This window comes from Phragmites australis, chromosome 19 (assembly GCF_958298935.1).
Source record: "Phragmites australis chromosome 19, lpPhrAust1.1, whole genome shotgun sequence".
NCBI lineage: Eukaryota > Viridiplantae > Streptophyta > Magnoliopsida > Poales > Poaceae > Phragmites > Phragmites australis.
This window is the reverse complement of record NC_084939.1, coordinates 21,905,428-21,920,311: the sequence shown is the minus strand read 5'-3', so window position 1 is coordinate 21,920,311 and position 14,884 is coordinate 21,905,428. Positions and strand designations below refer to the sequence as shown.

At 46.1% G+C, this 14,884-nt stretch overlaps 1 protein-coding gene and 1 pseudogene across 1 annotated transcript; one reads left to right on the top strand and one right to left on the bottom strand.

Annotated features, from left to right (window-relative positions):
- Positions 1-5,323: 5,323 nt before the first annotated feature.
- Positions 5,324-8,607, top strand: LOC133900261 (uncharacterized). The gene is made up of 7 exons (XM_062341371.1): positions 5,324-6,949; positions 7,036-7,126; positions 7,227-7,384; positions 7,500-7,551; positions 7,643-7,728; positions 7,830-7,923; positions 8,030-8,607. The coding sequence occupies exons 1-7, from the start codon at positions 5,324-5,326 to the stop codon at positions 8,605-8,607; spliced, it is 2,685 nt and encodes an 894-aa protein (XP_062197355.1).
- Positions 8,608-11,449: 2,842 nt separating this feature from the next.
- Positions 11,450-13,203, bottom strand: LOC133900620 (1-aminocyclopropane-1-carboxylate oxidase-like; annotated as a pseudogene).
- Positions 13,204-14,884: the final 1,681 nt, after the last annotated feature.

The window sequence follows — 14,884 nt, the reverse complement described above, 5'->3', positions numbered from 1 at the left end:
TGATATCCAATTGATTTAATTGTAGGCTAAGAGTTATGTTTGGTTTGGGTTCTTAGAGATGCTAGTGTACCAATTAGTGATGTATTCATCCATGGGATGGATGTTCAGGTCATGCTTTATTTTTGTATATTTCAATTTAGTTTTTAGTTAGTTAAGAATTAGTTTTGTAAATATCAAATTAAGTTAGGGGACATTGATGGTTATATGCTAGCTCTTTGGATGATTCGTGTTTATATTTGTTGCTGCAATTTCGAGTGATTTAAGTTCGTATTTGTTCCTTTTGCACTGTCTTGGCTACTGGTTGTGTTAATTTTACAGTAGTGTATAAGACATTTGCTAGTTCTAGATCGTCTGAGATCTTACTTATGTCTCAGTCGATTTTTATGGCTCTCGTAGCTTCCCGACCTGTTGTGTGATTAAAGGGGTGGGACTTAGGCTGTGCTGTCCTGGCTCGATCAGCCTAGCCCCTTCATGCCTTGGGCCACCTCATGTCATGCTTGTTCAACCCGCTTCTCCTGCCGTACCATGCCGGCATGATGCACCTCCGGCCAGGCCAAGCACGGCCCAAATCATGGCCCATAGCATGTCAGGCCGTTGTCGTGCCAGCCCAAGCTCGGCCTTATAGGAGAGCAAGGCAAAGATCACAGTAAGAACATTGTGTGCCTCCTTGCCTTTTACATAGCTGATGTGTTGACCCAACCGTGAGCAAAGAAGGGAAGCACCGCACACAAAAGCAAGTGAGAGGCCATGCAATTCCCTAATGAACTAGTACCTACTCTCTAGGTGTCAGATGACCCTATCCTATCCCCTACAATTCCCAAACTCCAAGCGCACACATCGCACATACACTAGTATATTGTAGGTCTGCAACCCTGAAGCATCTAGACTTCTAATTTCGTGTTTTGATGATTAATGATAAATAGATTAGTGGGACTAACATTTACAGTGAGTTTGTAATGAAGGAATAGTGTCGGCAAGGTGAAAATAAAAAAAGGATGTTTGATCTACTAGCTTCACCCATTGTCATGGGAATTGCTCAAAGCAAAGGTAAAATGAAGGCTAAAGATTATTTTATAGTTTTTACCGGCCTATGGTGTTTTGTTGGAAGGCCGGAATGCTAGTCGTTGTTTTTATCTTTAGTTATACTATTAAGAGGGGTTAATAGGCTATGAACTTGATGTGGTTCAAATTGACGAGAGCTCAAATTCTTGCATGTAGACATTTACGAGTAGCTCATATCAATATACATAGTTCATTTGCCACAATATAGCATGTCTATATCTTGTTCATGGCATTTAGAGCTTTGTGAGTAGTTTTTGCAGAGGTTCAGACAATTAGTGGACCTTGGGAAGACCCTGTGGTCAGCTGGACCTTGAGCGGACCACCAAAGTGTCATGGTCTAGGGTTCATCCCAAAATGGTAGTCTTCTGTTTGGTACATAGACCATGACCGGACCTTTGACAGACCATCCACTTGTATAGTCCAACAGCTATATATGTTGATTTATTACAGTAATCAGTGATCGTTGTGACTAAGCGGATTGTGACCAGACCATGACCAAACGGTTTGGTCGTGTTGATTTTTCAACAGAACGCCTAAACGCTAGTTTCTCGGATTGGGGCTATATAAACCACCTCTTGCACGACTTGCACATGATCTTGGACCTCCATAGAACACACTTGAGCTAGTGCAAGCTTAGAGAAATCCTTGTACATCCATTTCACCATTTGAGGGCTTGTGAAAGCATTCAATAGTGATTTGTGCATCGTTTGAGCTCTCTCTCTTTGTTCATCCTCAAGTAAGCACCATTGACTTGTTACTCTTGGAGTTGTTGTCTTCTAGATGGCTTGAAGGAGTTGGAATCGGTGAGCCCTTTAAGAAGATTGTGAAAGAGCCTCGATTGTGATTATGAAAGGTTTTGTGCACACCTCACCGGAGCGGTCAAGTGTAACTCTAGTGGAATCGAGGTGTTGAGTGGTTTATTGGGCTAATCTGGCTCACGATTAAGTCCATCTCTTTGTGAGAATCGGTGACTTGATAGAGGAGCGGTTAGAGGTTTAAACCACCTCAATATGGATTAGGGATGACCAGTAAGTCCTCGATACCACAGGATAAAATTTATTGTCTCTTTCGTGTGGTATCTCTTGTGCTCAATTTACACTCATGCAATTTATCTTGTGCAATTTATTTTTCTAAAATATAAATTGTTACATGTCACTCTAAGATTGCAAACCTTGACATTGTATTCTTGTGTTGTTGAAGTTTTTATAATTTCACAAGCTAGTATTAGTTACTCTTTAGTTAATTTTTGAAACTGCATATTCACCCCCCTCTAGTCGGTATCCTTGATTCTACAAACCCTCCTATTACATACCCGATCAATTCACAACAAGCAACCGAGTATATATATATCTCAACACACTAAGATACAACAGTTCCCGATACAATTGAGAGACTGAGAATGGAGAAACGGGAGCGGGTACAAAGGAATTAGAGGAAGAATTGGGGGTTAGAACAACAACAATAGGGATTGAGGAATAGGAAGCGAGCAGTAGGGAGGAGAATAGCCGGAGGAAGAAGAAGATGTCTATTCCATGTATTTTCCTTCAATTCCCTCTATGTTGTTGGTTGCTTCCTTTTTAGTGTGTGGTGCTTCTCTAGCATGTTGGGCCAAAGGGGCAGCCCATCTCTCCTGCCTCGCAGCCCAGCCTAGAGGGCCTATGTCCATGACAACGTTTGCAGTCAACAACTAGTCATCAAAGACAACATTTCATGTTACGGATGTCTCTCAATTTTCATCCTCTAGCAAATTCTAAAGACTTGATTACAACCCTTTTTAAACTAAACTTGATCTCAATATCCTAAGCTTTGTGTCCGATTGTATAGAAGTTGTGTATGTATATAATGTACAAGCATGTGTCCTGTTGTGATGGAGGCTATTTAAAGCCTCAATTATTTATTGGGCTCTTGTTATACAATTTATAAGTACCCTCTTATACTACTAAGAAGATTGCTTAATGTTTTGTTGTTCAATCCCAACTTAAGTTCAACTCTATTATGCAGCATAATAAATCATATGGGTTGTATGGTTTAATCTAGTGAAGTACTCTATGTTAATGATAATAAAGAAAAAAACTAGCCAATCTAACCGCCTCAATTTCAATGCTTACTAGTAGCGTGAAACATTTATATACTGAAATGGAAACATACTGGTATATCATGTTGATGTTGAGTTAGCTAAGGGCATGGTTAGCCTTGTGCTGTCACGACTGGCCTCTCATGTTGCCATGGTCGATCTAGCATTCCACAGGCTAGCCTTAGTATTGCAATCATTGCCGCTTCCATGCTCACCATCCGCAACCTAACTTGTCAGAGCCATGTAAGGAGTCGGGGGTAACTTAATGGATCTAGGTCTTCCAGTTGCTTCTGCGTCACCGATATCCATGTCAACTTCACATGGTAGGGATCTAGGAGATTTTTTATGTTAAAAGTTTAAAAATTGAGTTAAATTTTCTCAGATTTTAGAGTTCAAAGAGAGGAAAACCGTATCATGATGTTTCATTTATCTATGTTCAAGGGTTGAAGATGAGACCAACAAATCTTGAATGCTCTTTTATTTGAGAAAAAAAGATATCAGTTTTGGTGGAACATTGGTAAAGTGGCATGTGCAGTTTATTGGTGATCAATAGCTTTTGAAGATTATATTAGTGACTATTGATTAGCTTGGTGATCAGCTTAAATGAGCAATTTAGTAGCGTTATTGGATAGACGTCAATTACTATCTCCAATGAATTGTTCTTTGGAACCATTGATAGAAGAGCTATTGATGTGAATCTTCACAAACTATAAATCAGTATTCATTATATGCCAAGTCTTCTTCATGAATAAACCATTGAAACCATAGGATCAGGTTCACAATCAGAGGGCATTTCTTCGATTACGTTCTGAGAAATCTTAGTAAGTGTTAAAAGTTTAGATAGATTATATGAAACCTATGTACCTTTTGAAAGTCCCATCCTGGCTTTAAAAGCCCGAAGAGAAGAATAATTTTACCTTTACGATCCGAATCTATTGTGCTATTTGATTGGGTGAGCTTGGATTTAAAGTTTTTTTTATGGTTTTTTCATCATCAAATTTAGACACATTTTTTTTCCAAGATATGTTTGGAACAATAGCCAGGGCAAAGTTTCTTTTTGATGTTTTTTTATAAAATTATGCTTCCCTTATAATTCATATCTTTAGATTTATTGTACATATTGCGATCGTCCGCAAAAAAAAAAAAAACTACATTTTGTAATGATTCACCATGTTCCTTGCAAGAATATAAATGAGAGAATTCCTCATGTGTCGTTGAATGTTACTGAAATCCTCGAGCTGCCACTGAAAAAGTTTTGATCGCCTCTGTGCCCCTACTTGAAATTTCAACCTCCCTCTGTGCCACTTTCATTACTTTGGTTACCAAACTCACTATTAGCCCTTAATCTGTTGTTAGTTTTTTTTTAATGACCAAATTTCTCTTTGTTCCTTCTCCTTCCTCCTCCGTGCTCCCACGGTCCCACCTCGGGTGACCGCCAATGAGTACCCCTACGAGTGCGACGAGGAAGAAGAAAGAAAAAGAAGAAAACAACCACTTGATGGAAGATAGGGATAGTGTGGTCTTTTCCTCCCTCTGTCAACAGCCACTTGACAGAAGTGGATTGGAAGGGGAAGTTTAAGTAGTGGGGGAAGGGATTGGAATTTTTTCAATGACAGATAAAAAAATTTAGTAACATTCGGTGGTATAGAAGGAATTATCTTAATATAAATAGATGTATGAAGTAAACTGAACTTAAAAAAATATGCGACTCATATTTGTATTCACATAGCATGGAAGAAAATTTGAATTTATCGTAAACTTTTAGACAGGAACTGCCCCTCACTGGTATTTGAGTCACATATCACTTTGTTTCCACCTTTGCTCATCAATCGAGTTCAATTTTTGTTTTTTGAAGTTTGAGGAAATTAGATAAAACGAAGTTTGGTACTGACCATCCATTTCAGATTCAGCGGTCACTGAAATTTCCTATCTGATATAGATTGCACGTTGACCAATCTTCCTATCTGATGAAAACAATGTGATTCTTTTAAACAGCACAAACCTTAAAGCGAACTTCAATCTTCCCTCCAAAACTCAGTAGTGCAAGAGGCCACCATGGGAAGGAACACCAGAGCCTTACAAAGCATCCACCCAAGTTTAGTAAACATGAGAGCTAGGGTCTCCCTTCCAGGAGCTCACCGGTCAGCCACTCGTTTCGCCACCACCATGCAAAAACCGTCATGCATCATGAGCAGCAGGAACGACGGTGAGCTCTCCGTCGTCGTCGACAGCCATGACCATGACCATGGTACGACCAGAAGCAGGGGCGACGCCGACTCAGAGGAAGATGAAGGGTGCGGTGACCGGGAGTCTTTCTTCCAGTGCATGGACAAGGAGGAGCCCTCGGGCGTGGAGCTTGCAGATGACGCCGGGGAAGAGTTCCCCTCAGACGAGGACGGGGATGGCGACGCCATCCGCGTCTCCTTCGCCACTGCGGTCGGTGACCTCCTCCTCGAGGAGCAGGCCGAGCTGGACCTGGACGAGGAGGAGGAAGAGGACATGTCCAGGTATGACTACGGCATGTGGATGTCGCCAGAGCCCATGTCCATCCAGGAGCGCCGCCGCCGGCTGCTCCAAGGGATGGGGCTCACCAGCGGCAAGGACCTTCTCCGCAGCCGCAACGCGCGGACGAGGCTTCCTCCTGTCATCCCCCGCGACGTGCCCCGGCGACAGCCGCAGCCTGTGCCGGCGCCCGCCGTCGGGGACGACGCACCGAGCACAGCGAGCCCTGCGCCGACGGTGGCTGTAACACCTCCCGAGATCGCGAAACATCAGCCCAACGCCGTCCTGATGCGGTGCCGGTCTGACAGCCGCCTTGCAGTCCGAGGCGGCGCCGCGAGGAAGCCACCAACGTTCCGCCGCGTGTACTCATTGCCACACTCGCTGCACGGCTCGCCGGTTCACAAGGCTCTCCGCGCTGCTGCTCGGTGTCCGTTGCCATCAGCGGCGTCAAAAGACGAAGGAATCGGCAACGGCAACGACACGGGTGGCGGCTTCACAATCAAGAACCTGGACAACGGCAAGGAGTTCGTGGTGAGCGGTCAATTCAACGACCCCCAGAGCGGCGCGCAGCTGAGCATAGACGAGTTCGAGCGGTTCATCGGCTACACGCCGCTCGTGAAGCAGCTTTTGCGCCGCAGCCAGAGCCAGCCGGTGCCGGCCGGGGCGGCCAATGGCGGCGCAAAGACGGGGAAGAAGAAGAAAACACGTTGGCTCAAGAACATCAAGCTCGTCGCCTCTGTCGCCGGGCTCAGAAACGAGAAGGAGAAGGACGGCAACGGCGGCAGCCGGTCGGCGCGAATGTCCGCAGTGACCATGTCCAAGTCGGCGTCAGCTAACGCCACCATGGAGTCGCCAGCCGCCGGGTCCGAGCGGCTCAAGGTGCACCACTACGGCAAGTCGAGCAAGGAGCTCACGGGCCTGTACATGCGGCAGGAGGTGCGCGCGCACGAGGGCTCGATATGGAGCATCAAGTTCAGCCCCGACGGCCGGTTCCTCGCCAGTGGTGGCGAGGACCGCGTGGTGCGCGTGTGGCTGGTCGTGGACGCCGATGCCTCGCCGTCGTCCGTGGTGCAGGAGCTCTCGGCCTCGCTGCCGCCGCCCCCTCCACTCGGCGACCCGGGCTGCGGGTCGGTGGCGCCGGGGCTGGCGGCACAGCTGTCCAAGAAGGTGAGGAGGGGGAAGAGCAGCAATCACGTGCTCCCGGATCACGTCGTGGTGCCGGAGTCCGTGTTCGCGCTCGCTAAGCAGCCAGCGTGCGCGTTCGAGGGCCATCTGGACGACGTGCTCGACCTCTCGTGGTCCAAGTCGCAGGTCCAGTTGCCTCGCCACTCGGCCATTGTTGCTGCACAAGCAGAGCGTACGTGTAAGTTAACCGTGCGCGCCATTGTTGATTGCAGCAACTGCTGTCATCGTCCATGGACAAGACGGTGCGGCTCTGGGACATGGACACCCAGACGTGCCTAAAGCTGTTCGCGCACAACGATTACGGTGAGCTAGCTAGCCTGAACACCGATGCCGTTCAAATCTGTTTACATTCTTGCTGCCATGTTGTGATCTAATTTGCGATCGTTGTGTGCCGTGTATGCAGTTACCTGCGTACAGTTCAACCCGGTGGATGATGGCTACTTCATCAGCGGCTCGCTGGACAGCAAGGTCCGCATCTGGAACGTGCTGGATCGGCAGGTCGTCGACTGGAGCGACCTCAGCGACATGGTTACCGCGGCGTGCTACACCCCGGACGGCCAGGTGCGGCGCCAGTGCAGTCATACTCGCACTAAACAACCAAGCAAGCTTCAAAATTTTCTTGTCGAATTTGAGTCTTTGCTGATACCTGATAAATTCTATGTGTGCTACTTTTAAGGCTGCGATCATTGGGTCACACAAGGGGAGCTGCCGATTCTACAAGACAACGGGTATATATACACAACTACACACAAGATTCATCCAGTTGTGTTGATCAGCACTTGGTCCATGATAATTGGCGTGTCATTGTTACCGCACCAGGTTGCAAGCTCAACCAGGAGGCGCAGATCGACATGAGCATATCGAAGAAGCGCAAGTCGCAGGCGAAAAAGATCACTGGATTCCAGGTACAACTTCTCCATGGCAATTGTATCATCAAAGTCTTCTGCTCAAATCAAGCGAGCGGTTGCTTCAGTTTTACAAGCTGATCATGCTGCTGGTTGCGTAGTTTGCGCCGGGGAACCCGTCGGAAATCTTGGTCACGTCGGCGGACTCGCAGATCCGGGTGTTCAACGGTATCACCGTCCTCCAGAAGTTCAAAGGTACGCCAATGGCGGCAAGCCCATGCCTCGCCTTTCCTTTCACCGTATCAAGAACGCCATGCACAAACTCCACAACCCAAAGGGAACCCGTGTTTCTTTCTACCAGGGTTCAAGAACACCAGCAGCCAGATCTCCGCGTCCTACACCGCCGACGGCCGCTACGTCGTGTGCGCCAGCGAGGACTCCCACGTCTACGTCTGGCAGCGCGGCGGCGCGCCTGGTGGCCCTGGCGGCGGAGGCGCGGGGGGTGGCATCGGCGTCAGGGCCAAGACATGGCTCACCAGCCGGTCCTACGAGTACTTCTTCTGCAGGGACGTGTCCGCGGCAGTGCCGTGGCCCGGGTCGCCGTCCAGCGTCCGCGGCGGCGACGCGTCCTCCCGGAGAGGCAAGAGCGACGGCGCCAGCACCACGATGCCCAAAGAGCAAGGCTCGTCGCGATCCGCCGCCGACGCGGGCAGCGGCATACCGCGCCGTCCCAAGTCTGGGCCGATGACGTATCCCGGCGGGCAGCTGCCAGCGGACCTGTCGCGCCGGGAGCCGTCGGCGCGGTGGCACGGCGGCGCGGAGGGCGGGAACGCGTGGGGGATGGTTGTGGTGACGGCGAGCCGAGGCGGGGAGATCAGGGTGTACCAGAACTTCGGGCTGCCTCTCGGGATCAGAGGCCAGAGGAATCTCTTCCACTAAGCTAGCCAGCAGGCAACCGCCGCCTGAGTTCTCATCGACGATTCGACATGGTGCAGCTTCAGGAGAGGAAGGAGATCCTCTAACATGGTCGCTGACATGTGACTAACTCTTAATGGGCTTCACGTGTCAGGTGACACTCAGTCAGAGGAACCACTTCCTTCACTAGACACATATAGATGTTATGAAACATAGTGACTGGCTGGTTGCAGATTTGAATGCGAGCGGGCGATGGAATTCATTTTCCAATCCAGTTGATTTTGCAGCAAGATTGGCCATGTAGTTTTGTTGTTACTTGTTTGGAGTCTTGGTTTTCCTTGTGTTTTGGGTAGTGCAAAGCTGCTAAGTGAGCGCGAGCTACTTCCCCGTCCCCCGGGCAGAATGAACTTCTTCAACGTTTTAAATGCAAAATGAACTTGAATTTGAATTTAAACTTCCGAGAAATAAATTTTCCAAACCAGAAATTAATATTTTAAATAATTTTGAAAGGTCTCAACCGAAAATCGACAAATCAGAATTTAATAGCGCTCAGGAGGAAGTTTTCAGATCCATTTTCGAAACAGTTTTGCTAGTTCAAAGTCGCCGGAGACCTCCCTTTCCTTTTTTGCTCGCAAGCATAATCAATAATTCCAATAAAACAAGACACGTCTATATTAGATTGAACGCGAATTACATCGCTAGACCCTCATCCCATCACCTACACCTTGGCCTACAGGAACTACTAACACATGATGCATGATTGGAAATATAAAAAACAAACACTTATATCTTCAGGTGCCATTAAGGAGATGACAAGATAATCTCTTCAAATAACAACGCATATTAGAGCAACTTCAACCGCTCTCTACTCCTCTTTCTATTCTAAATTTTAGCAAAACTATAAAAAAAAAAATCTCTCCAACCGATTCTCTATCCAACTCCCTATTTACCTTCTCTTGCTCCCCACATCTAGCAAATAGGAGAGATTTTCTATTCAACTGTTGCTACTTTTGCACAGGTAAGGAGATGAGAGGGGGAGAGAGAGTAGGTAAGAGCTAACAGTTGAATACGTGTTGTAAGAGTAGTTATCATATAAACACATATGTTGTAAGAGTAGTTACCTTATAAGCATACGTGTTGTAAGAATTTGTAAAACACAGTTGTCACACAAGCACACACGTTATAAGAGTAGTTATCACACAAGTACACGCGTTGTAAGAGTAGTTACCACATAAACATATAAATTGTAAGAATTTATAAAAGCAGTTATCACATAAGCACATACGTTATAAAAGCAGTTACCACATAAGAACACATGTTGTAATAATTTATAAGAGCAGTTGCCATAAAACACATGTGTATAAGAGCAGTTGAAAATATAACCATTAAAAATTACACCGTTTAAATATGAAACGGTTATTTGTTAGTTACAAGATATTAATAAAATAGAGGTCAGCGAATTATAGGGAGGTAAATTTAGGAAACTGGTTAGAGCACGCTGAAAAATAGGGAAGGAAATGTAGATAGAGAATTATTTATTTAGGAGAATAGAGAATCAGAAATAGAAAATTGATTGGAATTTCTCTTGCAAAGATGCAAAAGGCTCGACTTCTCTAATGTAATGCTAAAAAAATTGGAGTGGATTTTTTGGAAGCTCAACGTCTTTGCTCAGATCGTATGCATCCTCACGTGGAGACCATGTATTAGTGTACTTAGTGCACTTTAAACCAACTTTAATAATAATTTTTATTGTGAATCATATATTTAATGCTAATATTTTGCTTTGCACCGTGTTTAAATGAATCGATCTTTAACTATGCTCATGTGATGAGAAATTCCATCCATATCAGCTTTACGTATTAATCTGGGAGGGTGGACTATTGTTCTCAGATCAAGCTTTTTTCCTCTTGATTTATTCTTCATTGTCTACTTCTCCTTTAGCCTTAAGTTATTAAAGCTGTCTCTCTATATCGCGTAGGATGGTATCAAGTTTATAGCGCCGCCGATTATCTAAAATGTCAACATCCTACAAGTAATCTGACCCTCTAATTATATATTTGCTAGCATTGTAGAGATAGACGTCAAACCAACAGTGATGTAGACATGGTTGGGGTGGTGTGGTGGTGCAGGCGGCAACTTGAGATAGTGGTGTCAGTGAAGAATATAAACAGATAATGAAGTCTGTGAGCGATGATACTTAGACTCTGGAGACTCGATATGAAGAGATAGCTTTAGCAACTTGATGCTAAATGGGAAGCAGGCAACAAAAAATAAATCGAGAGTAAGAAACCTTGGACTGGAAACAATAATCCATTCTCCCAGTTGAATCTGTAGAGCTGAGGTGGATGGAACTGCTTGCCACATGAGCACGATCAAAGATCCGATCCTTAGATATGATGCAAACTGAAAGATTAATGTAAAATATATGATTCAAAGTAACACCTATGGTTAAATATGGCTGATAGTGCACTAATGGTCTAAAGTGAAATTTGCTCTATTTAATAATCAATTCGGTTTTTTTTTCTATAATACACAGGAGAGTTGTGTTTCTTTTATTAAGATGAAGAAATAATCAAATCAATCTGAACAGGGGGATCATGAACTTTGTCCAATTACTGCACGTTTGATTATTTTTACAAAGGAAGTATATGCTGTCAACAAAATGCTCTCAAGTTCATGAAGACAGTATTATTGTATCAGGCTATACAGGCCAGAATTGGAACGTAGCAGCATATTGAATAATTTCTCAGTAATGTACAATTGCAAACCATGAACCACATGAGCAAACTGATCACCCACAAATAAAAGAACCGAGTAAACAAAAGAAAACCACATATGCCATTTTGAGCTACAAATCACTCTGGCATCCATTAACCACACAGCTCACCACAAGCTTATCTGTCACAATGGACGTATTGTATCGTTGTGACTGCTTGCTGCAGGACAACACATTTGTATTACACGTCCGTTCTACACACGTCAAATTACACACTTAACAACCTACTTATCGTACAAGACCATACCATAATTGCACTCTTTAATGATTAACTGAACTCAATTTAAGAGTAATTAAGAAGCGCAATTAAGCTTGCAGGTTCAGATCATGTTGCTGCAAGCTTGCTCAACTGGTCATCACTTGGCCGTCTCCATTGCCTTGAACCTGGGCTCCTTGGCCTGGAACTTCTGCTTGACGTAAACCTCCATGTAGTCGCCGAACACGAAGCTCGGGTACTCGGTGGCGCCCTCACCGGCGGGGATGGCTGGAGCAATGGCGGCCATGCGCGCCGGGTTGTAGAAGGAGGCGATGGAGTGGCGGTTGCCGCTGCGGGTGGCCAGGATACGGTGCCACGCACTCTTGTAGCGGCCGTTGCTCAACACCTGTTAATTATAAATTGCAGGAAAATAGTTCTTTAAATAATGTTTGGATGCCGAGATTCCGGTCAAAGTTCGCATAAAATTAGCAAATTCACATGATAATTCAGAAAGAAATTGGAGTTCTTGTCAACTCGGAAGTGCACCAAATCTTGAGGCGATTAGTTCGGTTGATATTTTAAAGCAGCAGCAGCCAGCAGCCAGCAGCCTCTCGTGAGCGCTAAGCGTTAAGCAAGCACTCATAATTTAATTCCACTCAACTAATTGAGTGCAAGCAAGCTAAGTAACGTGAGCTCCATAAGTCAATTGCATTCTGCCGCGGTATCATACTTGAAGCATAGAATCACCTCGATCTGGTCGCCGGTGTTGATGACGATGGCGTTCTCGAGCGGCTGGGCGTCGACCCAGCGGCCGTCGGGGAGTTGCACCTGCAGGCCGCCGACGCGGTCGTCCTGGAACAGCAGGATGAGGCCGCCGGCGTTGGTGCGCGCGCGCAGACCGTCGATGAGATCCGGCCGCGGGCACGGCGGGTAGTGGCTGACCTTGGTGCCGTAGAAGGGCTCGAAGTCGCCGCCGTTGGTTAAGGCCTTCTTGATGTGCCCCTCCTCCAGGCCCAACAGCTCCTCCATCACGCCCAGCAGCTTCTCCGTCAGCTTCTTCAGCTCCCTCCGGTACTCCATCATGGTCTCCAGCTCGGCGAGGGTGAAGACGTCCTCCCAGTCCATGTCCTCGATCTTCCTCGTGGCGAGGCCCTCGCCTTCCTTCTCCACAAGCTCGGCGAGAGCCTTCAGCACAGGGTTGGACTCCTTGAACCCTTCGTCCCACAGCTTGTAGCAGTCGTTGCACACCTTCACCCTCTCCAGCAGCTCATCAGGGATGCCGGTGTTCACTGTTCACCAGCTGGAAGAACCCCACGTCGTCAAACCCAGCAGCTATGGCCGCCATGGTCTCAGCCCTCTCAGGGCCGTCGAGCTTGGAGAAGTCGATGACCGGGATCGCCATCATCGCAGCTAACACGACACGTCAAGTGTTATCTCCTTGGTGGATTAACTCGCAACAATGGCTGGAGCTTGGAAGGCAGAAGAATTAGAGAGAGAAGAGATGGGGTGGAAGTTGTATGGTGCTGGGGGCTGTGTAGCCCTCACCCTTTTATAGCTGCACAAGTTAGGTGTCAAATGTTTTTTAATTCCTAGTCTCTGTGGGAAAGCTCCAATATAATCAATCAATGCAGTGATTTGGAAATTTGAATCGGTTTGCAAGCCAAAGCATCATTCTGGTCGGTGTTTACTTTGGTTCTTGTGATGCGTTTTTTATTTTTTTATGTATGATCATGGGCGGATCTACCTAGGCTTGTTCCCTGACGCACCTGAGAGCCCTTCAAAGCATTCCTTTAATTTTTTGAAATGAAGGAGAAAAAAAGAAGAGAAGCAAGAAAAAAGAGATCCCTCTTACTTTATGGTTCTGAAGCCGCCATTGTATATGATCGATGGCGATTTTAGGTTAAAAAGGATTAAAGAATGTTTATAGGGTCAATGTAGGGGTTGAGACAGTGACAGGTCTAGCAAGGGTCATTGATGTACAGATGTACATTCAATTTTTTTGAAAAAAAATAGTATATATCATATTCTATAGTCTTTAGATGACAACAAGCACAACAACCTAAGTGATCAAGCCCAAGATGCGGCTACGGCCAGCCCAAATGGTTCGAGCGACCTAGCTAACATCTAGAACTCCACTAGTCACAATACCACCACTTGACCTACATATCGCCACTGGCCACTGGCCCAATCGGTTGATGCACGCTCCTGACAAGAGTCAAGATGGAGCGTGGAGGCGTTCGGATCATCTTGAGTGGAAAACTACTTGGTGGAGGGGCAAAAGGAGTTACGAGTAGACAACATTAATTTACTCGAGGAGTTCCGTGATCGAGCATTCATTCGAGCGGCTAAGTATCAGCAAGCGTTGTGTAGATATTATAGTCAAAAAAGTCCAGTCCAGGAGACTTGCTAGATCTTATCCTACAAAAGGTGCAGAAATAGGCCCCACGTCATAAGTTATCACCTAACTAGGAAGAACCCTATATAGTAGTTGAAGTTATTCGACCTGGATCAGTACAGTTATCTACTCTAAATGGTGAGATACTCGAGAACTCGTGGCACATCGATCCACTCCGATAGTTCCATTCATAGATAATGTAAGTTATAGGTAAGTTGATTACATCCAATCAGATTAACCAACCTATTACATACTTTCCCTCTCGACCTATGTGGAAAATAGTGAAGATCTACTACCTTCAAGAGTTCAGAAGCGTGTGGACCCCTATTTGCCCTTGGATGAATAGAGAAACCTTTTGTATTCTTCCCTGGGGTGGCAGCTGATAACTCTGGGAATCAGACACTGGCCAGCATAAGGGCTAGGAAAAATGGCAAACGTGAAGACCCTGCTAGAGTTGCTAACTGTCGTCGACGAGCCTGAAAGACCCTCCGCGGGCTACGAAGGTGATCTAGCGGTCATCGACAGAAGAGATGACCGCACTTTCTCTGCCGCCGAGGCTCAGGAACTTCATCGCCGAAAACTTCATCTGCAACTTGGTCGATGATCTCATCAGGATCACCACCAGCTTCATCCCTATCTTGTGTCATTTGCATCGCTCGTCGCATGACATAAGCAGCAATAAAGCGCTGCATCCACCGAGAGAAGGGTCGGTCATCCCCAGGTGATTCTTTGTAGTCTCTTCCTCTGGACCCCTCACTCGATTCCTCCTTGGAAGAAATGATGATGACACTAGTGGAACCATGGCGAGAGGCTTCAGGGAGAGAATTCCCTTTCCTCTAATTTCTGAGCTTGACTCGGGAGACGACGATGGAGTGGAGGCTATGGCTTCAAACTCTACAAGTTCTACCAGACAAACCAAAGGAAGAAAGGGAGG